Source organism: Condylura cristata, unplaced genomic scaffold (genome assembly GCF_000260355.1).
Source record: "Condylura cristata isolate star-nosed mole 26May11 unplaced genomic scaffold, ConCri1.0 scaffold00022, whole genome shotgun sequence".
Taxonomy (NCBI): domain Eukaryota; kingdom Metazoa; phylum Chordata; class Mammalia; order Eulipotyphla; family Talpidae; genus Condylura; species Condylura cristata.
This window is the reverse complement of record NW_004567123.1, coordinates 18,277,258-18,299,128: the sequence shown is the minus strand read 5'-3', so window position 1 is coordinate 18,299,128 and position 21,871 is coordinate 18,277,258. Positions and strand designations below refer to the sequence as shown.

The 21,871-nt window shown below is 38.5% G+C and overlaps 1 protein-coding gene across 3 annotated transcripts in view; it reads right to left on the bottom strand.

Moving 5' to 3' along the window:
• The window catches only part of LOC101633725 (ubiquinol-cytochrome-c reductase complex assembly factor 1), a 94,173-nt gene that overhangs the window by 25,375 nt on the left and 46,927 nt on the right, over positions 1–21,871 (bottom strand). For all 3 annotated transcript variants that reach the window (XM_004687248.2, XM_012728389.1, XM_012728390.1), the window contains one exon: positions 20,991–21,099. In XM_004687248.2, coding sequence (XP_004687305.1) covers positions 20,991–21,099 — 109 coding nt within the window. The remainder of the gene's footprint in view (positions 1–20,990; positions 21,100–21,871) is intronic.

The following is a 21,871-nucleotide window of genomic DNA, read 5'->3' as shown; positions in this document are numbered from 1 at the left end:
CCTGTCATTCAAGATCTTTAAGAAAAGAACTGCCCAGTTCTGTGTATGGTCACAGACTACACAGACTAGAGGTAGAATGGTTAGGGGTCAGTAGCTGCTAAAAGCCAGCAAGCATTGACGTGAAGGCAGAAGGCTTTACTATCAATTCCTGAAGGAGAGTCCATGTTTTGGTCTCATCTGTATCCCCAGCATATTGCCTGGCACACAGCAGGTGCAGAGCATCTGGAATCTATGAGGAAGGGAAATGGGAAGCCCCATGTCTCCATACATATCACTCTGCTCTGCACCACTGTGTAGATGAGAAAATGTCAAGGGAATAGCTGAGAAAATTTATCAAGAAAGTATTATTCAGACTATCATTTACTCTTACACTTAGCATAAGAGGTCCCAATACCTATGTCAGTTTTTGAAAGGATTATCTTTATTCTACCTTTCCCTTGGAATCTCCTGCAAATGCAACAAAACTATTTGTTAAATCGAGATGTATTCCCTGTGTATATACAATTTCCATGCTCCATGCTATCTAGGCACTGAGGATGCTACCGAGTATGTCCCATGATGACTGCACCTAAGAAGTTTAAAGGTCATTTTGATAGACTAAGACACAAACGTAAATCTGGAGTGACTGGGGAAATTTTCAGAAGGGAATCAGTAGAATGAATATTACAGGCTGGAAGAAAATTTCTGCAAGCAGAGAAGATAACAAAACGATGGTGAATCACCGAGAACCTTGAAGTCAGATTAGAGGATATGGTGCCCATCATACTCGAGGAAGCATGAGGGATCTACTGTGGGTTTCTCTATGATGAGTATTTGATATAGTTTAGGAAGGTAAGTCTGATTGTTGAATAATTTACAGGTAAATCTGATTGTTGGATAATTTACAGGGTGGCTCTGAGAGGAAGAAAGTTGAGAAGTAAGACCAGTGAGGCAGCTGATAGTTTAGAGCAGAGATCAGGATTAGATCTGAGAATCTGTAAGACATGTGAAGTCCTGCTAATGGTGATTTTTTTTTAAAGATTTATTTATTTGTGCATACAGAACTGGGGTACAGGCCAGAGGCTCAGGGGCGGCGAGAGGCTTCATCAGAGACAGAGTGGGGAGCAGAACAGGCAGATCGACGAAGTACACTGCTGAGGGGAGCAGCGGGCGGGCCAGGAGAGGTCTGCCACGCCATGTGGTCACCTCCGGGGCAGGTGGGAATCGAACTCATGCGGAAGCAGCTTTAGATTTTTAGTGCTGTGCTTTAACCCGCTGCGCCACCAGGGAGGGCCCAAGTGATATTTTTTTTTAAAGGTTCTTTGTAGCTGCTCCTACTGCTACTCAAAAAAAAAAAAAAAAAAAAATCAGCTGAAAACAGCAATTAACACGGAGAAAGAAGTCCCTAGTTCGATCCTTTCAGTTCTAACTAACCCTATAGTTACCAAGTATTTTAGGGTAACAAAGGGGAAGAGGAGTATTATAGCTGCCCCACCAGTGGACCCAGAAACACTCATGGCACATATAGGGCAGCTCCGACATCTAGCTGTAGTATATCTGGACCTGACCTTTAAGCTCCCAGAACTTTCATAGGTAACTTAGCAGAGCCACTGCCTACTGGTAGTGCCCATATAGGGTTAAACCTAAATGAGAAAAGAGCAAATTTTCTTATTTTGTGGCAGAACATAGAAATGAGGGACCATCCTCAATCCTCCCCTATTCACCCCAAGAGTGTCTCACAGCACCATTACAACTACTTTTTATTAGTACAATATTTTTAAAAATTCATTAAACCACAAATGTTATCTGAGACCATTAAAACATCATCCTATTAACATCCAGTAACAACCCAGCGTGAATCAGCTCGAATCAGGTTAAACAGGCAGTCAGGAATTTCTTCTAAGAAAATTAAGTAAGGAATAGACTCTGTGAGTTCACTAAGTCAGTCACTAACAATGATGAAGGCATATTATATACTAAGCACAGTGTCAGACACTGGAATACTAACCTTAAGAGGTCAGGACTTAGTATCCTCAATTGGAAAGGGTTGAATTAGGACTATCTTTGTAGCTGTCAAGCTTCCAGGAGATTACAAGTGACTGAAGTGTCACAAAATATAAACACTGGTTGCTTTGTAATTCTCACCAGCTAAAAGATCAAAAGATAAGATAGGAAGACAAAATGGCATGTATGGCATGTATGGCAGCTCTAGGGGACGGCAAAGGTGGTAACATAACATAATGAAGAGTAATAGCATGAATCTGTGAATTTTAATCTCTATTCTGCTACTAATATGTGACACTAAACAAGTCATTTTGCTTGCCAGGACTTAGTATCCTCAACTGGAAAGGGCTGAATTAGAACTATCTTTGTGGCTGTCAAATTTCCAGGACATTACAAGTGACTGAAGTGACACAAAATATAAACACTGGTTGCTTTGTAATTCTGACCAGCTAGGACTAACTTGACTGGGCCTTCCTGTCATCAGCCAGAGCAGTCTGGACTTCCTTTACACTTTCTGGCAGTCCTCACCACCATGTGGGATTGTTCTGACATTCATATCTACCCACTGCTTCAGACCAGCCAGATCTAGCATGTTCTGAACCCCAGATTTGTCCCCAAATGCCATACTAGTGTCTCTTGGGTCCTTTGAGTAAAAGATATTAGGAATTGGATCATTTCTTCCAGGGATCCAGGTAAGAGAGAACTGGAGAACAAAAAGTCTGGTCATCTACTATTTAGTCTTACCAAGTTCTACCCTGGATTAGAAATTTTTTATCTCATAGATTCTTTTCCCCACATTAGAAAGGCCCTTAGTTAACCTCATTTAGGCCCTTCACGTGAGTCTGCTGGTTAATGATGAAACCAAGTATAATCCCCTGCTTTTCTGGCTCTACGACCATCTTCTCTTTTCTCTAGAGAGGCTCTTCTTTGTAGGTAACGAAGCTTGGGACCTAAATCATAGCAGATTATAAGCATTTCTGTTTTTGAAAGATAAGAGATAAAGCCATAAACATCTGTACCCCCAAATACAAAAGACAATAAAATTCATCTGCTAGCAGAAATGTTAGCAAAAAGCATTGGATAGGGATAAGAAGGTATATAAAGTGGGGGCATTCCTGGTGGCACAGGAGTTAAAGTCTCAGCACTATCAAGCTATCGCCAACCACTGTGGCATGAGTATGATCTCTAGGCAGGGAGCTGACCCACATGGCACAGCAAACCTCTCCTATCTCGCCTGCTGCTCCCCTCAGCAGTATATTTTAATACTCTGCCTGTTCTGCTCCCCATTCTGTCTCTGATAAACCCTCTCACCTGCCACACCTCTAGCCTGTACCCCAATTCTTGTATGCATAAGTAAATAAAAGAAATCTTTAAAAAAAATGGTATAAAGTGGGAGATACTCAGAAGGCTACTCAGAGCTTAAAGGGAATCATCTCCTACTTTCCTCATAACCACACATAAACTACAAGCCTGATTCTTAACCCTAGCAGCTAAACTGCCCAAGGCCCAGAAAAGGGGTAACAAACACATACAGTTTATATATCTTTTATTATTCTGATAGAAATTTCTCTCCTGGGAGCATAAAAGGGTCAAAAGAACATATATATACATGTATACACACATACATGCATATACATATATACATATGTATATATGTATATGCATGTATGTGTGTGTGTGTGTGTGTGTGTGTGTGTGTATACACCTTTATAAGTCAGAGCAAAGAAGCATTACAGCAGACAGTTATTAAAAAAAAAAAATCTTGGTGAACAGAGTAGAATAGGTGTTAGAAAACTCACTCCAAGTTAATTTATTTACTGGGAACCACAAAGGGCTTTCCCAAGTACAGAAAAAACACCATTAATTTCCCCAGTACCCTCCTTTCAAAGAGCTTCAAAACACTTCACACATACAATTTAAATTGTCCTCAAAGGCTTCAACATAAGGGGTTACTATTTCCCCAGGTTCTGACAGAGAAACTAAAACATTCATGCCTGCCTACTCTACCCAAGTCTTCCCAACAAATGCAGCCAATATCAACTGCTGAACATGACCCATACCAGACAGAAGAGATAAAAGATGAAAGATACCATCTTCAACCAACAGAAAGTCAGAATCCAGTGTAGCATAAATCATTTTGAAATCAGGAAATCTAAGCAGCGTGCTATAGAAAAGTTCCAAATATAGTGCCCATTTTATCAAGAGCCTAAAAATGTTCTGTGTGTAGGTAATTCTTTACCTACATCATATTGTTTAAGTTACACTCTCCATGCAGATTATCTCATAAAAGGGTAGAATGAAAACTGTAAGTGGTAAAAAGATTTGCCAGGGTCTCAAGGCCATCCTATGGCATAATAGTGATTAGAACCCAGGTCTGGCTGCAAAGTCCATCTGATAGGAGGTAACTGCTTGGAAAAATGAGTGATTTTTGGAAATTTTAGCACAGCGTCCACATCTCAGAAGTAAAGAGCCAAATACAGACCCACACTAAATTTGTGGGAATGACGTGTATCCCTCATCCAAATTTGCATGTACTAATTTAGGTTCTTCATCATATGGACTGTTCCTATGGGTCAAGAAGCCAAAGGCAAGTATAATATAGTTCTCTCTGGACAAAGAAGGGTTGAAAAGTTCTAACAAAGGTAAAAGAGGATTAAAAAGTCTGAAGAACTTTTTGTTCTGTTGGTGAACACTGAAAATAGATCATGGCCAGAGGGTATAGGAGTCTCTGGCTGGCTTTAATAGAAGGTCTCCAGTTTGTGGAAGTCATGATGTACATGCCAACGAGTAACCTATTCTCAGAACTGGATTGGGACTCCTGCAAAGGAAGGATCCCCCTATTGGAAATCCCTGGAGATGGGTCTGGGCTTGGGGACACCTCAGCAGAGCTTGGGGCAGAGTGGTGAAGAGTGGTTTGAGGGAGGCATATAGTGGTTAGCTCTGCCTCTTCTGCCAAAGATCCATTTTCGAGACCAAGGAAGAAAGTGCCAGACTTGGAGGAAGATAAGTTTATGGAGCAGCAGGCCACAGTCCCCAGACCACACAGGTTAGGGCAAATGTGGTCAGTTTTGGGGAATCCCTGGGTCTTAGCAAGGGTCGGAGAAATACACAGCTCTATTTTAAACCCAAAGATATGAGGCAGATGGAGGAAGGAGAAGGACTTCTATGCTCTGGAAACAAGTTGAGCCTGGAACTAAGGAAGCCCAGTCATCAGTCCAGCATTCTTCCCATTTAACTCATGGTATCCTTCTGCAACTGTTCTCAAATCTTAATTTCAACCTAACAGGATAAAACCCCTTTAATGGAGTCAAGTACTTCCACATATTATGATATCAATTAACACAAGTGACTTTGTTCCTAACAATTCATTATTTTGCTCTACCTACTGTCTCAAAAATGTACATTGTGTTACAACAAAAGCATGCATTATGGCAAACAGAGCCATCTGTTTGGTCTTTTAAAATAATATAATAGTTTATTTTTACATCATTTTGTGACTTTTCACATCTCAGCTGTAATCCCTGTGGGCTTCCCATCACCAGATCACTTGTGTTCTATCACCAAAGTCCCATGTACACCCCCCCATCCCCATTTTTGATCCCATTCTCCACTCCACCCCCATAAAATGTCTCTGGTATATAGTTGTTCATCATTATTATTTTTCTCCCCCTGGTCCTTTACGTTCCTGCTATGAGTAAAACCATCCGGTAATTTTCTTTTTCTTTCTGCAGAGCCATCTCCAATCAGATCCGAGCTTGTGACTTTCTATGGTGACCACAACCAAATCCTTTAACTTTCTGCCTTTCAGTGATCCATGACTACAAAATGAAGACAAATGCATCTCTATCAGAGGGCAATTTATAAGAATTAAATAAGATGATGGCTATAAAATGCCTAGCAAAGAGTTTGGCCTATAGTATACATCTCAACCAAAATAAAATAAAAAGAAACAAGTAATAAAAAATGTTATGTATCAAAGAAAGGAGCTAATTTAACAGCCATGGCAAAAGGGGAAACAGGATTGTTGCACCATTCTTATTGTTAAATAAAGAAAAGCATATAAATTCATCAGAACTGAGAACACTGTTCATTTTAAATGCAAAGAGGCGCAGATACACACAAGTGAATGTGTATGTGCATATGTAAACATACCTACGCACAATTTATTCCATTTTTCTCTCCAACAGGAATAAGGCAAATGACTCTCGAGAGCCCTCTGCCCCTCTGACACCACACTACTGCTGCATGCAGTGAAGTACTTCAACAGTTAAAACATTTTTGTGCCAATATTTTAAGAGTGCAGAAGGTTCCAAATTACATGTAAAATAAACAATGCCAGACTGTGAAAACTCTTGGCTGCAACATTCTCTGATGTTAACAAGAGTTTCTTTATTACTGTAACCTTTCAGAAGTGAATAAAAATTATTTCTCTGCCCTAGTTTTGCCCTCCAGTAAAAGGGAAGAGAACAGTGACCATGGAAAGAGCTGTACAATGACCTCTCATGAAGACTGGGAGGCTGGGAAGGGAGCAGTTTAAAGCACAAAGCCCTCCATGTATAGTTTGTGCTATGCTGATCATATTGTAAAATTCTGCATTCTTAATAATTTTATGTAACTGAAACTTTTGGGGGGATGACAGAGCATCTGCAAGAGCCCAAACTAAGCTTGTGCTATGGAGAAAACCATACCCTGACCAAGTTTTTTAGCCATTCAATGAAGTGTATTACTCAGAAACCAATTCTGAAGTGCCCTGTAAAAACAGAGTATCTACAAATGATCAAGACCTAGACAAAATATGTTACATTGGAGATGTTTGAGTAGATGAGTCTGTGAATGTTGACATATGGAAGATCTCCAAATGGAGTCAGTCTGAATAGTATGCTTTCAGAATTGCAGGAAAAGGGAAAAACTTACTAAATAAAGGTGAACAGATCCTATCCTTTCACACCACTCTGCCTTTACCCACACAGTGTCTCTGCCTAAAATGTTCTTGTCTTCTAGAAAACACTTTTTTGAAAAAATACAACCCAAATGTCATCTGTCATTTGCATTTTCCTTGGGGCCTTCTCAGCAATTTTTAAATGTCACACTCTTAGTAATATAATCACCTATTTATACATTTGTCTTCTACTAGACTAGGAAATCATCTTTGTATTCTTAGTGCCTTGGCAGAGAACCCAGAAGCTAGCAGGCCACAATAAAACGGACAGATAATGGGTAAAACCTTGTTTGTGTTTGGGAACAAAAATCAGACAGAGAATGATGAACTGCTAAAACAACAGAGCACAAGCCCTGGGATTTAAGACAAGGCTAGCTTTTCAGACTTTCAGAGTTGTAGAATGTTAAGTCTGGAAGAGAATTTAGAAATCATCCAGCTCTCCTCCCCAGAGAGGTGAGGTGATTTCACTTACTCAAGTTCACCCAGAAAGAGGCCTGGTTGGTTAGAACTCCTTCCACTGTTGCAAACCATCTTTTTTCCTTACAATCAAAAATTATGAGTGTGAACATTTATTTGGCAGCAAGATGAAAAATGTGAATAAGATTACATATTGCAAGACTGTTATTTCATTATAAATGAATGAACAGTGGTAGTATGATTCCCATCATATTAGAAATTCAAATAAGTTAATATAAGATACAATATCTGAGTTGCTTGAAAAGGTAAACATAGAATCACTGCATGACATGGCAATTCTACTCATAGGTACATTCCCAAGAGATATGTAAATCTACATTCAGACAAAACCCTATATATGAATATGGTTTTTTTTTCAACACTATATATGAATGTTTAAAGCAACAATATTTATAAAAGCCAAAAAAGGGGGCCTCACTGGCAGCACAAGTGTATTTCTATAAATCTGCCTGTTCTGCTCCCCACTCTGTCTCTCGTGAAACCTCTCACCCCTCACATCTCTGGCCTACACCCCAGCTCTTGTATACATATATAAATATTTCTTTAAAAAAATAAGTTAAGGCCCTCCCTGGTGGTGCAAAAGGTTAGGACACAGCACTGCAAGCTGGCCACAGCTGCTTCAGTGTGAGTTCGATCCCCTGCCCCAGAAGTGATCTACATGGCGTGGCAGACCTCTTCTGACTCGCCCGCTGCTGCCCTCAGCAGTGTACTTCATGGATCTGCCTGTTCTGCTCCCCACTCTGTCTCTGGTAAAGCCTCTCACCAGCCCTGCACCTCTGGCTTGTACCCCAGTTCTGTATGAATAAATAAATAAATCTAAAAATAAAAATAATAATTTAAAAAGATACAATCTCTGCCTCTTGGGGTTAACAATTTAACTGGAGTCAGGGTCAACATACAGAAATGTTTAAGGAATCATAGGTTCATTGTTAGGAGATAAGTAATATTATGCAAGTTAGAAGAAAATGATATTTAAATCTTCAATGCTAATACTAAAGCCAGCACAGTCATTAAGAGATTAAGAGCATGGGCTCTAAATGTCTGGCAGATTTAGGTTCTAGTACATGCTTCCATATTTACTGTGTACTTCACGGGTAGCCTGAACAATGGTCTCCCAGAGATATCTATATCCTAATTCTTTGAACTTGTAAATATTTCCCCATGTGTCAAAAAGTTTAGATAGTTATGATTAGATTCTTAAATCTTCGGATGGAAGATTATCCTGGATTTTCCAGTAGATCCTAAATGTATCCTTGTAAGAGAGAGGCATAGGGCACTTAGGCCCAGAAAGAAGTAGAGATGTCAGCATCACCAGAGTGGCAGTGGTTGGAGTAATGTGGCCATAAGCCAAGGAATGCCAGCAGCCACCAGAAGTTAGAAGGGATAAGGAACAGGTTTTCTGTAAGGGTTCACAGAAAGTCTTATTAACACCTTGACTTTGGCCCAGTGAAAATTACTTCTGGTACCTTGAAGTGTGAGAGAATAAATTTCTGTTGCTTTAAGCCACCAAGTATGTAGTAAATTCTTATAGCACCTAGAGGAAATCAATACACTAACATCTCTGAATCTTTTAAGTTTCTTCATCTGTACAGTAAAGATAGAAATACTACTTATTTCACAGGTAAGAATGTTTTAAGATATAAAATTCAAAATGTGGCTTGTAAAGTGCACACCAATGAGAAAGTACTTATGTGAGCTGTTAATACTGGTGAACTGTTTCTGTATTATGCTGAAATCTGCAACTTTCACACATCTCTAACCCATGAGCAGTCCCTAATCTGAGTAAGGAGAGCAGCAAAAGGTAGACTCCAGGAGACCTTATTTCTGCTTTTCAGTTGGCTTCCAATTTAAACTTACTCAGCTCTCCCAGAGCCAGTTTCCCTATCAATGAAATGACAGATCAAACTAGAGCAGCAGCTCTCAAACTGGCATGTTTGTTAAAACACAGATTGCTGGGCCCCATCCTCCAGTGTTCCATTTCAGCAGATCCAAGATGGGGCGCTAAACTGCATTTTAAAAAGTTTCCAAGTACTGTACGAAATGATGTAAAAATAAACTGTTATAATAAAAATAAATAAATAAATAAATAAATAAATAAATAGTTTCCAAGTACTGTTAAGGGTACTAGTCTAGGGACAATGTTTTGAGGACTAGATTTTTCAAAGTTCCTTTCTAGTTTTAATAGTCTAAGACCCTCTAGGGACACCTAGTAGATGTAACAGTTAAATAATAAACACTGCTGTACCAGGCTGCAGCAAGTTCTTTTCCTAAGCAGAGAGTGGGGGATGGGAGGGTGAGTATGAGGTACATGGTAAAGACTAGTTTTAACTTTTGAACTAAGTAGATGAAAAATCTCAACCCCGTTTATCTAACATGCTGGCCCCATTTTAATTTCTCTTAATCCCACCTTCTGCCTTCACCAGGCCCCTCCCCCTCATGCCCTCCTTTAGAAATACATCTAGGTGTCTCCTAAATTCATTTATTGGCTTTGCCATGCACAGCATAATACCGCCTTTGTTAGTTTCCTCAACCAGTCTCTTCGAGCTCAGTGTTCAGTCTCAGTGTTCCTCTTCTCTTAAAATAACACACCCAAGGAATCTCTGAAAAATCACTGTAAACTCAACTAAGATGATGTAGACACATTCATATTGCAAATGCTGGAAAAAGAAATAAATTCAGCACATTGTTAGCATTCTCATCTTTTTTCCCCTTAATCTCTATTGTTCCTGTTGAGTAGGAAACCTCTGCTGTAATGGAATAGAAATTCTGAATAAGAGGGGCACCAGGCTTGGGACTGCACTGAAGAGATGGAATATCTCAGAATCAAGAAAAGCTGTTCTCTGGATCTTTGGAAGTCCTTGGTAATAAGACTGGGAAGAAACCTACCATGTAGATTTGGGGATGATAACCATGGTATAATACACTGAACAGAGAATCTGATCTGCATGCTATAATTTTGATCTTCTATTTCCTAAAGGAAGTCATGTTGCTATTTTCTAGAAACTTTTTGGAAAAAGCAATTAACTTCTTTGGGGCTCTACTTCCTCATCACAGAAATGAGAGTGCGGAACCCAGTTCTATGATGCTTAACTTAAGAAGTGCATCAGAGCGTCCTTCCTGGTGGGTGGTACAGCAGGTTAAAAGTACAGCACTATAAAGCCATCTGCAGACTGCAACACAAGTTCAATCCCAAACCAGGAGGCTGACCCACATGGCACAGGCGATCTCTTCTGACCTGCCGACCACTCCCTTCAGCAGTGTATTTCAGTCAATCTGCCTTTTCTGCTCCCCACTCTGTTTCTGATGAATTCTCTCACACTCCCCAGCACCACTGCCCTGTACCCCAGTTCCTGGATGCATAAATAAATAAATCTTAAAAAAAAGAAGTATATCAGAAATCTGAGATTTCTCAAAATATTGATATATAAACTTGAGTCCCTTCAGATTGAGAACCACTGAAAGAGAATCTCTGAGGCACCATTCCAACACACTAAGTTTTATCTACCCTATAAAGTATAAATGAGAGAGCCAAGGAATCCATGAGGCAGGGCAGGAAGAGAAAACGAACCTTTGGAGAGAGGGGTATAACAGGAACTGAATCCAGTTATAGTAAAAGATCATTTGTTATGTGAATATTTGGGAAATAGTGTTGGGGCCAGGCACTAATAAAAGAAGCAGGTAATTACCTGAGGGTTGACTACATTAGGCACTCTGGGTAGAGATAATTGGAATCTTAGGATCCTAATCCCATTTAGTGGGCATGATATGCATAAACCCATAATGAAAAATTCTGCAATGTAGGTGTTGCAGAAAAGGGAGTAGCCGAATATATTGACATTATTGTGGATGGGTGAGGGAATGCTGTGAAAGCTTCTTGGAAGAGATATTATCCAGCTTGTAGCCATGAGCACAGGAGACAGGGTTAGGAGTCTTCAGAGGGGAGAATAAAAAACAATAGCTCAGAAGCACACAAGAGCATGGCATACTGGGTGTATGCCTAGGATTTAAGTTTCAATGTTACCACCTCTACAACCCTAGTTCATCCATGGCCAGGGTGCTAATTCACAAGGCACAGCAGACCTCTTGTCTTGCCTGCCATTCTCCAGCAGTGTATTTCAGTATATCTGCCTGTTCTGCTTCCCACTCTGTCTCTTACCCCCACTCCTCTGGTCTACATCCTAGCTCTTCTACACAAAAAAGAAAAAAATTCTATACATAAACATGTGTAGTTTATTTAAAAAAAAAAAAAAGGAGCATGGCATACTATGATACCAGTGAAATCTGACACCAGTGTCTGAATGATGTGCATGAATAAACACACATGTGTATTTGTACTGCAGAAAATTAGATTAGAAATACAGGTTGGAGGCAGCATGCATCTTTCCCTCCAATTTCTATGTAAATATGAAAGGTTCTGTCATTGCTAAGAGGGCTGAATTTGTTCTATATGTGATGAGAGTTCTCACAGATTGCTACAGAGAGAAGCAACATGATCTGATGTGAGGTCTAAAAGGAAATCTCTGGCAGCTATATGGTGAGAGGGCTCAGGGACTGGCAGGAAAGTCCAGGGACTGGTTAGAGGCCATGTGCAATAAGGAGAAATGAGGATCAAAAACTATGGGACAGAGGAGACTCTAAAACCCAAGGATACTTTGGATCAAAATTTGACAGGCTGGGGCCTACCTGGTAGCATGGGGGCGGTTAAGGGCAGCACTACGAAGCGTCCGCACCCACTGTACATGAGTTCGATCCCCTTCCAGGGAGAAGACCTACATGGAGCAGCAGACCCCCCTACTCACCCACTGCTCCCCTCAGCAATGTATTTCAATATGCCTGTTCTATTCCCAACTCTGTCTCTCTTGAATCCTCTCACCCCCCACATCTCTGGCCTGTACCCCAGTTCTTGTATGCATAAATAAGTAAATCTTTTTTAAAAACTGGCAGGATGACTGGATGCAGAGGATGAGCCAGTTGAGGATGACTCTAAGAATATTAATTTAGTGGATTGAACTGATGGTGATGACATCAGAAGAAAAACACAGGGAAAACTGGTTGATGGAGTGATTTATTCCTTGTCTCCTGAGTGATATTTAATAAGTAGTATTAGTGAAAAAAAAGACTCAGAAAAACAAGTGTGGAATGAGTTTAGTTGTGTTCAATGCACATTGTTCTAGGCAGTATTACAACAATGGCACAAAAGATATCAAAAAGAACAGAGCACCCAGAGAGATTGGAGGCAAAAAAAAAAAATGTTATCAGTTGGCAAAGTCAATAGCTCTGAATTAGTAGCTGAATTGGGAGTACTTAGCAGGAAGAGTATTTGAGGAGAGGTATATTAGAAAGACAGTGTCGGTATATAGAGGCAGCCAGTGCTTTGAGAAATAGAATTAGATGACTATCTTTCCCCTACAGAATTTCAAGAAGTATACTGAAGATAACAAGAGTATCAAAATCACTTATTCAAACTTTGGTTTAAAAAAGTTCCTGAATGACTAATATATGTAAGTTCATTTTAGGGAATATAGGAATATAAATATTAGACCTCTGAATCTCATACACACCTGTTATTGAAACTCACAATCAATAACTGAAGGTAAAATTGGCCACTAAAGAGAGAAGTGACCATATGCATATTTAATTTCATTTAATTTTATTTCACTTCAAATAAAGACTTATAGTTTCTCTTTCAGGGACACTATTTGAAATAGTCTGAGTCTAGTATGGTCCTTAGAAGAACAGATGACTCGAGCCATGAAACTGGCATTCTAGTTGCAGGCGCCCAGGCATCCTAACACTTGGTAAGCTTCCTAAAGTGCATTGTCAGTGTACCCTTGTTACCTCTTACAGCCAGATAGTATGAAACTTGTGGAGAAAGGAATGTACCTGCTAAAGGTAAATCATTAGTTGGACAATTCATGAGCCAATCTCCAAATGAAACTGTTCTGTCATCTAAGAATTTAGTTTTCTCTTCTCTAATAACCAACTATCCACTCCAACAGCTTAGGATATTTAAAATTTTTTCAAAATATCAAATAATAGGCATTTTCAGTTTAAAGGCCTCAAGCCCAAGGATTTGTTCTTTGTTTGTGTTTGACTATTCACATCATTGTGTAACCTGTGGCTGAAGCCACAGACTGGTACAGGTGGTACTAGCAACCAGAGGGTGTTGCTGATGATAGATAGATAGCCACAGAGAAAAATGCTAAAAAGTATCACATTTTAGAGTGGGGAAACTGATAAGTAATATAAGGGACTGTAGAAGGGCATGTTTATTTCACGTAGTCTTCGAGATTCATAGTCTTCGAGATTCATAGTTTTTCAAATCTTCACTATTTGGGGTCAGCAGGTTCCAGTCGCTACACACCAAATCTTCTAGAAGATCTAAAAAGGAACCTCAGAGGGAAAAGGTTTGAAGGCTTTACAATTAGTCGAATGACTGAAACCGTCTCCAATTTTGTTGTGGTTACTGCCTGACAGAGAAGGTGAAAACCCAGAGCTGGGCACATCGCTGAGCTGCATGAGTGGGGCCGTCTGTCAGGTTGTTCATCTGCTGCTGCTGCTATTTTGTGTGTTGCTTGTCTGTGGCTGTGCTGGGGCATACCAGCAGCTCCAGGTGCATCTCTTGTTGTGTCTTCTGTTGTCTTCCTAAGTTGAAACCTGTCCTAGAGTCTGGCTGCTATGTGCTCCAGGTTGGCAGGTGCCATGTTGGACACATGGCCTACTGTCCAGGAGAGGAGTTCTGCACCCTTAGAGGTGAGATGATGCCACCTTAGCTTTTTTGTTTAGGACTGGAAAACACTGGATGATGCTCTGGGCGAGGTACAGGACATTTTTTACTTCAGTAACTGTTTTTCCCTGCTTTGTTAAATAAATCACATGGTTGTTTTTCCTTAAGCCTGAGTAATGTTGCAATTGTGTATGCAGGTGAAGAACTCAGACAGTGACCAGTAAACTATTTGGCTAGTTCTTAGCCAGTTTTAGTGTCCCTTGCTGCTCTGTATCAGCTGGACATAAAAACGATACCCTTAAAGTTGTCTGTCCTGAAAACAGTCATTTTGTCGGGTGAGAGTGGGGTGGCGGGAAAGGAACATGGTGGAGGACTGTGGAGTACTGGTGGTAGGCAGAGTATAAAAATACACATTTGTAGAAGTAGACCTATAACCCCCAGAATATACAAAGATGTAAAACTACTTTATTTCAATAAACATAATTTAGAAAGAGAAAAAACAAAAAGCAATCATTTTGGCAGTGAGTTTTAATTCTGACCTAGAGATGCAAAGTATTCAGATTAAAGATTTGAAAGTAGGTTGAACTGGACTCCTTTTAAAATTCTACTTTGCTTTTCAGATCAACATTTTTCTTTGAATAAGAGTAAGTTACAGAGGTCTGGAAAGAAATTTCCAGAAAAACTAAAGTACATATAATTCTTATTTCTCTCCCCCATTACAGATTTAAAGCTGTTGTTAGTTTACAAACATAAAATACCACACATGTAATTTTGATGTGAAAACAGAAAATTTGAGGGTGAAAGAAATAATTTTTCACTCCTTTTTATTCCAATATTTAAGACTAACAGAGAAAACAAATATCCTGATATAAATCATTCCTCACCCCACTTTTCCAATGAACTTATTTTAGGTTTCCAGAACTGTCTTCTCTCATTCTTCACTTATTTACTGGGTACCTATTCATCCAAGATGCAATGAAAGCTAAGGTACTTTGGAGACTAGGGATGTAGATGGTCCTCTCCCTTGCCCTTCACACACCCCCAATTTGTCAGGAGAATAGTTATGTCAACATAAAGGAATGACAAGAATACAAAACAGAAAGAGTAAGCCAGAAGAAGTGTACATATAAATTATGACAGTTCCAGTTAGGGGAAACTCCAGTTTGAAGGGGAGGGATGTGAAGTAGGGTTTAGGTGTTAGGACATTCTAGGTGTGTGTACAACATGAAGACAGACAAGACAGGAAGAACAAAACATTGAGCTTAGAGGGAAGAATATGTAAAACAAGGATGGAGTGTGATGTTCACTGAGTGCTTACTCTGTGTCAGGCACATGTGCTTCTAAAACCATATTCAAAGTTTAAGAAGAGCTAGGGGAATGAGTTTGGAAAGGTAGCTGAGTGTGACCATAGAGGACTTTGCAAAGCAAAATGCTGGTCTGAAAAGTAAAGTAGAATTTTAAAAAGAGTGCAGTTCAACTCACAGCTCCTTCATCCTCTGCATATCCCTTCAACAGACTGCTACAGAGATAATGGGAGACCATGAGGTCAGAGGAGGTAAATTCTTATTTTGAAATGATGCTAGCAAGAAATCATCTGAAGTCCTATCAGGGACCATGATAAGGATAAACTTGAATTTTCTTAACTAGAGCCCACCCCCACCCATTCCTAACTAGCCTCCACAGATTCGAAAGCTTAAATCTGCTCACTGTAAGCCACAAGGTGGAGATGTCTGGCAGGGCAGAACTGAGAGGAAGTCATTTAGCCAGCCTAAGGTTACCATTAACACTTTGAGCCACTGCCTTGAGCTAATTTTTATGTTTGTTTTTTAAGTTTGGTTGAAATGTCACAAATGGAAAAATTAAGTAAAGCGCCCGGTTAGCCACAAGACTGGACACACCTGGCTGCAAACCCAGCAAAAGAAACTTACTTCATTAGAAGGAGAGGCAGAGAGTAAAATTTACATCTGAAATATGCCTGCACCAGGAGAAAGTGCTGAGGCCAAAGGCGCTGTCTGTTTTTACAGCTGTGTCAAGTCTTAGTTCTCTGCTCTTACCAACACTCAAGAGTGAGGCAAAGGCCCAAGGAAAAATGGTCTCCAACCTCTTCAGCTGCAACTCAGCTCACAAAGGTTTTTAAGAACCAGTTAATGAAATAAAACAAGACCAGATGAGGTGATATAATGAACTTTATTTCCACAGCTAATTTATGTTTAAATCCCAAACAATTAAAAAAAAAACACCTCAGAACACTAAATTATTGATGTGATTTTGGTAACCTCAAATTTAACACTTGCTTTTTATATGTTTCACTGATGATATATGAGTCTGCCTTATTTTTCACAATAATTGGTCTCCTAAAAGACTGATAAAAACTGAATTTCTATAAAATGAAAATCCCCCCACTAAATGAAACTGTAGTTCTAATTTCAAAGGTTTTCTTAATTCAAATTTCTGATTGATCATTAAATCACAAGTGGCTCTCTTAGTTCTTGATCTTCCCCACACCAATCCCCTCAAGTAAATTAATGGACTATAAGAATTTCTTGGCATGAGAAAAATCACTCCTACATTGGTCAGTCTTATAAACTCTACTCTTTATATGAGTTTTCTTAAAGATGTACATCTGGGATGCCAAGTAACACAGACAGATTTTCAAATTACCACCTTCAAACGAAGCTCGAAAAGAAATTTGGAAATCATGCAACCCTCCCCACTCTCCCACCTGCCACGTGCTTTTATTTTTTTTAATGAAGAAACTGAAACACATAGGAGGAAAAACTTGCCAGCCAGGGTGAGAACCAGGCCAGAGACTGGCACCCTCATGCCACACTTTTCTCACTTGTCTCTAGGGACATGCCACATGTCCCTAATTTTCCTGTTTCTTTTTTCTTTAGCGTGTACACACAGAAGACTAAAACCTCCTCTATACACACAATCACACAATCATACAACTCAGAAGTGGCTAGTATATAATTTTCTTTCCTATATGAAGAGTAGCTACACCAAGAAATTGGAAAAGGAGGAATAAAGTTATTTAAGAGAAAAACAATGTCACAATTCCCCACCTCTCCAAATCTCTATTATTTTAAAATTACCATCTTTTACGTAGTCCTTGACATTTCTCCTCATGAAAACAAATTTAAAGGTCTGTACCTGAGAAGCATTATGGATCATCTAAAATGTTGCTATTCAGAGTATGCATGGCCCTCTCCTATTCTTCCCCATCAGTGGCATTTGGGGTCAGCAAAAAGTTTTTTAGAAATGTAGGTGCTCTGGCTTCACCACAAACTTACTGAATCTGAATATATATTTAACCATCTTCTTAGGTAAACTGTAGGCACATTAATAAAACAATGATCTAACACTTTCCTACACAACAAATCCTATCTAGGACAATCCAGTTAGAAAAAATAGCAGAAAAAATGAAGGGAAAGGTAGATTAATTCCTTCAGAACCACACTGGTCTCTGACCTCTGAACCAGGGACTAAAATCAAATATTATTTATCTGGTAAATAAGTTGACTTAAAACAGAATTCCAGAGACTGAAATTCATTTTATTCATTCATTCCACAAGTTACTTATTTGTCAGTGTTTATTGTATAAGCCACAAAGTTATGGATAAACATCTTTCTGGTTTTATAAAACATGCAGTCAAGTAGACGGGACATTATAAAGTAATACAGGAGAGGGTCGAAATATTGAATATATAATGGAGATATATAGAGAGGTCCAAAAAGGAACTTCATTTGGGCAAATTAAAGGTTCTCATGATCTGGTAGTCAGAAACCTGTGGCTCACTAAGCTATTCAGGTTGGGGATAGCTGTGGCTCTAATGGTCCAAATTCCATAGAGTTTAGTCAACAGGGATAAGACAAACAAGCTAACTCACCAAAGAGGTACTGAGCATGGTAGTAAGCCAAGGCTTTGGCTGTCTGGGGGTACCTCTAGGTCATCATTAAACGGGATGATCTGAGATTGCCAGCACCAGCTTATTTATGTCCACTATATGCTGCCACAGGGTTGGGGAGTATATAACGTACTTGAGGGCATGTGGAACAAAAAACCGGATGAATAGTTTAAAGTTGTTGATCCCACTGTGGGCAACTAAGAGAGCAAAGACACGATAGTGGGAAAAAGGAACCAAGAACACAATTACAAATACTGGCTCTTTAAAAACATATGCTCCCCCATGTTTATTGCTGCTTTATGTACAATAGGAAAGACATGGATTCAACCCAAATGCCCAAAAGATGATGACTGGATTAAAAAGATTGTGTATAAAACATATACACAATGGAATATTACTCAGCAATAAAAAAAAGATAAACACATGCCTATTACAGTAACATGGATGAAGCTGGAAGGGATCATGCTTGGTGAAATAAGCCAGAAAGAAAGGAAAAATACCGGATGATTTCGCTCATAGCAGGAGTATAAAGGACCAGGGGAGAAAATAATAATAATAATGAACAACTATATACCAGAGACATTTTACGGGGGTGAAGTGGGGAATGGGATCAAAATTTGGGGGAGGGGTGCACTGGACTATGGTGATGGCACACGGGTGATTTGGTGATGGGAAGCCCACGGGGATTACAACTGAGATGGAAAAAGGCATAAAATGATGTAAAAATAAACTATTATATATATTTAAAAAATGCTAGTATTGTTAGTAGCAACTAGGATTTTGATAGATGTTATCACCATCATCTTAGAATGACAGAAATGCCAAACCAGTTGTCCCAGAAAAAGAAAGGCAGGTAAAATGTTAGCAAAAAGACCTAAAGGTGAATACATGTCCACTGTGCATCCATATATGCAGTTCTCCCAAAGACTTGAAAATACCCTTAACCCAGACTCTCAGTAGGCAACCAGTATGTCCACCACTTAGTCACAATGACTATAGACACGTTAGAAAATAACAAAGGAGAGTGAAAATAATTTTAATAAGTAAAAGTAAAACTTGGGCAAAGATTCTTCATGAAGCATGAAAAGACATGTTGGAAGTCTTAAAGTTGAGAGAGAGGGGAAAAAAGTATATTTATGTAAAGTATATTGTACACTAATATACACCAAACAAACCAATACCACCTATTTTCTACAGCTAACAGAGAAAGTCTTTTTTTTTAAATAATTTATTTGTGTGTGTGTGTGTGTATATATATATATTACATCATTGTTCATCTTTTTACAATGTTTGCTTTCATTTCTTAGGTGTAGTCCCCACAGAATTTCCACCACCACTTCACCAGTGTACCATCACCATAGTCCCTTGGGCTCTTTCCACCCTCGTTCTGATCTGCATACGGGATTCCCAGCAGAATGTCTCTGATTTATAGTTGTCTAACAGGGAAAATCTTAAAAGACAAACACTAAAGTGGAAAGAGAGATTACATCTTGAAAAGGGGAAATGGGCCAGGATTGAGATTGATTAAGGAATTTCAATATTAACTAAAATTTTCTTAATTTAAAAAAATTGTAAAAACCTGTTATATATATATTAAGTTAAAAAAAGCCAAGATGCAAAATAGTGTAATATATAAAAACCCAGTTGTGTTATGTTAAAAGAACATACATTTATAGCTCTTTTTTGACCCACCCTATATATTCACATTTCTATAAAAATAACTGGAAGGAAACATCAACTTTTTTTAGAATACAGCTTATACCTTCAATTCTACAACTTTTATCAGAAATCAAAAGTAAATACAGAAACATGAACATTCACTGGCCCATACACCTTTCTACTTCTTTATCTGTTATTTTTACCCCAGCACCATCCCTTATAGTCCCTCTCCCTATCCTTCCCACCTACCTCTTAACCTCATGGCCCTCAGTGTTTACCAATGGCCACTGAATTTTTTGAAGTGTTTTACTTGTCAAACTGTCTACTATATAAATGTCCAGTATTTGTTTTTATCCTTGTGAGCTGCTTTACTACACCTGATTCTTTCAAATTCCCCTCTATTTTGAGAAACATATTAACTGTTGGCAGTGATTACTTCTGGGGAGTTGGACTGGGGAGAAGACACTTTTATCTTCTCACGATAAATGCTTTTTGATTTTTTTTTTATATAAGAGTGAGTATGATTTTTACAGCCCATTTATATCCTTGTTTAATTCTCTGTCCATGTGGGAGAATTTTACTTTGTAATGAGAAAAACCAAATTAACCCATTTTGTACCCCATTCTAGTCGTTCTCATTTAAATACTCCCAAAATAAAGCACAACAAAATGGGAAAAGACAAGAAACTCTTATTTTCTATAACATAAAATATACAATGTATACAAAGGAAGAGATTACTTAGATAACTTACTTTATTTTAATGTATTGGTTTCAATTTTCTATTGTCATCAATTTCTGTTATCGTATACTATATATTCACCTTTCTCAGGTTAACTATTAAAGTTCTAGTACATTTTCAGTGGGCACCTTGCCAAAGTATTCTAGGTATAAGTGATCAAGGAGCTTGTTTTCAGTTTCTGAGGATACTTTCATGCAAAGTAGTTTAGAAAAAGCTGATACAAACAGAGTTGTGTAGTGTCCTTAAACTGGATTACTACTATTTGATTTCCTCTACTTAATAAATCCACTCCTATCACCATGATTTGATCTTTATAATACCATCTCCATACACAGGATGACTTAATACTAACAAACCACGATAATGTTAAGCAAAGTGTCTATGGCATGTCAGTTTTCATACAGAAAAAAGTGACTAGCTAAATAACCTTCTATTATTAGAAGGCATTTCACAAAAAAACTGAAAGCAAGCCCACTAGAAGAGATAAAACTCCAACTCAAATCATGCAATTCCTCATTGGCATTTTTAAGGATTGAAATCAGATTAACACCCACTTACCCCCATGACTCTGCCACGCTGCTCAACATCCTCCCACATAAAATGAACTATGATACGACACATGTATTTCCCACTCCGGCCTTCCTGTTTCATTCGGACTAGACACATCCTAGATGGGAAAAAGACAGAGAGTCACTGACTGCATTTCTCATATCACATATTTCTACTGAAGGTTGGCTCATCTGATTGATTTTAGCAGGATGCACATAATCAAAAAAACAAATACTGAAAACAAAACAAATATTTAAAACAAAAACAAAAACTTTTGTTGAGATATAACATAAATACTGTGAGGAACTTAGAATGTGTGTACAGATTGATGAATTTTTACCTAATATCTACTCCAATGTAAGTACCACAGAGATCAACTTATGAATTATTTAGAGCACCACAGAAGGCTTCCTCATATAGAAGGGACTATACTCGGTTGTTAGATGATAAGCAAGTCTGAATCCTTCATATTACTGATAAAAAGAGAAATACTAAAGAGTGACCATAATTTACTCAACATCACAGAGTGGAGTCTGTAAAGGTGGGTATTTTGCTGTGCTGTACAATACAGAAAGCACCATCTATGTGGGGCTATTGAGCACTTTAAATGCAGCTAGCTCAAACTGAAACAGTCTATCAGATTTCAAAGATTAACTTCAAGAAAAACAAATATAAACATCTCAATTTTTCAATATTGCTTACCTGTTTAAATATTTGAGATGTGCTAATAAATCCTATTAACAAAATTAACATTTTATTAAAAATATAGCTACTAAAAGCTATTTAAATATATGATTTGTATCTTTCTGTTACACCTGACCAAAACATAGATTACAGAAAGTATTATGAATTCATTTGTACAATTATCAAAATTGTTTGTTTCTCCCATT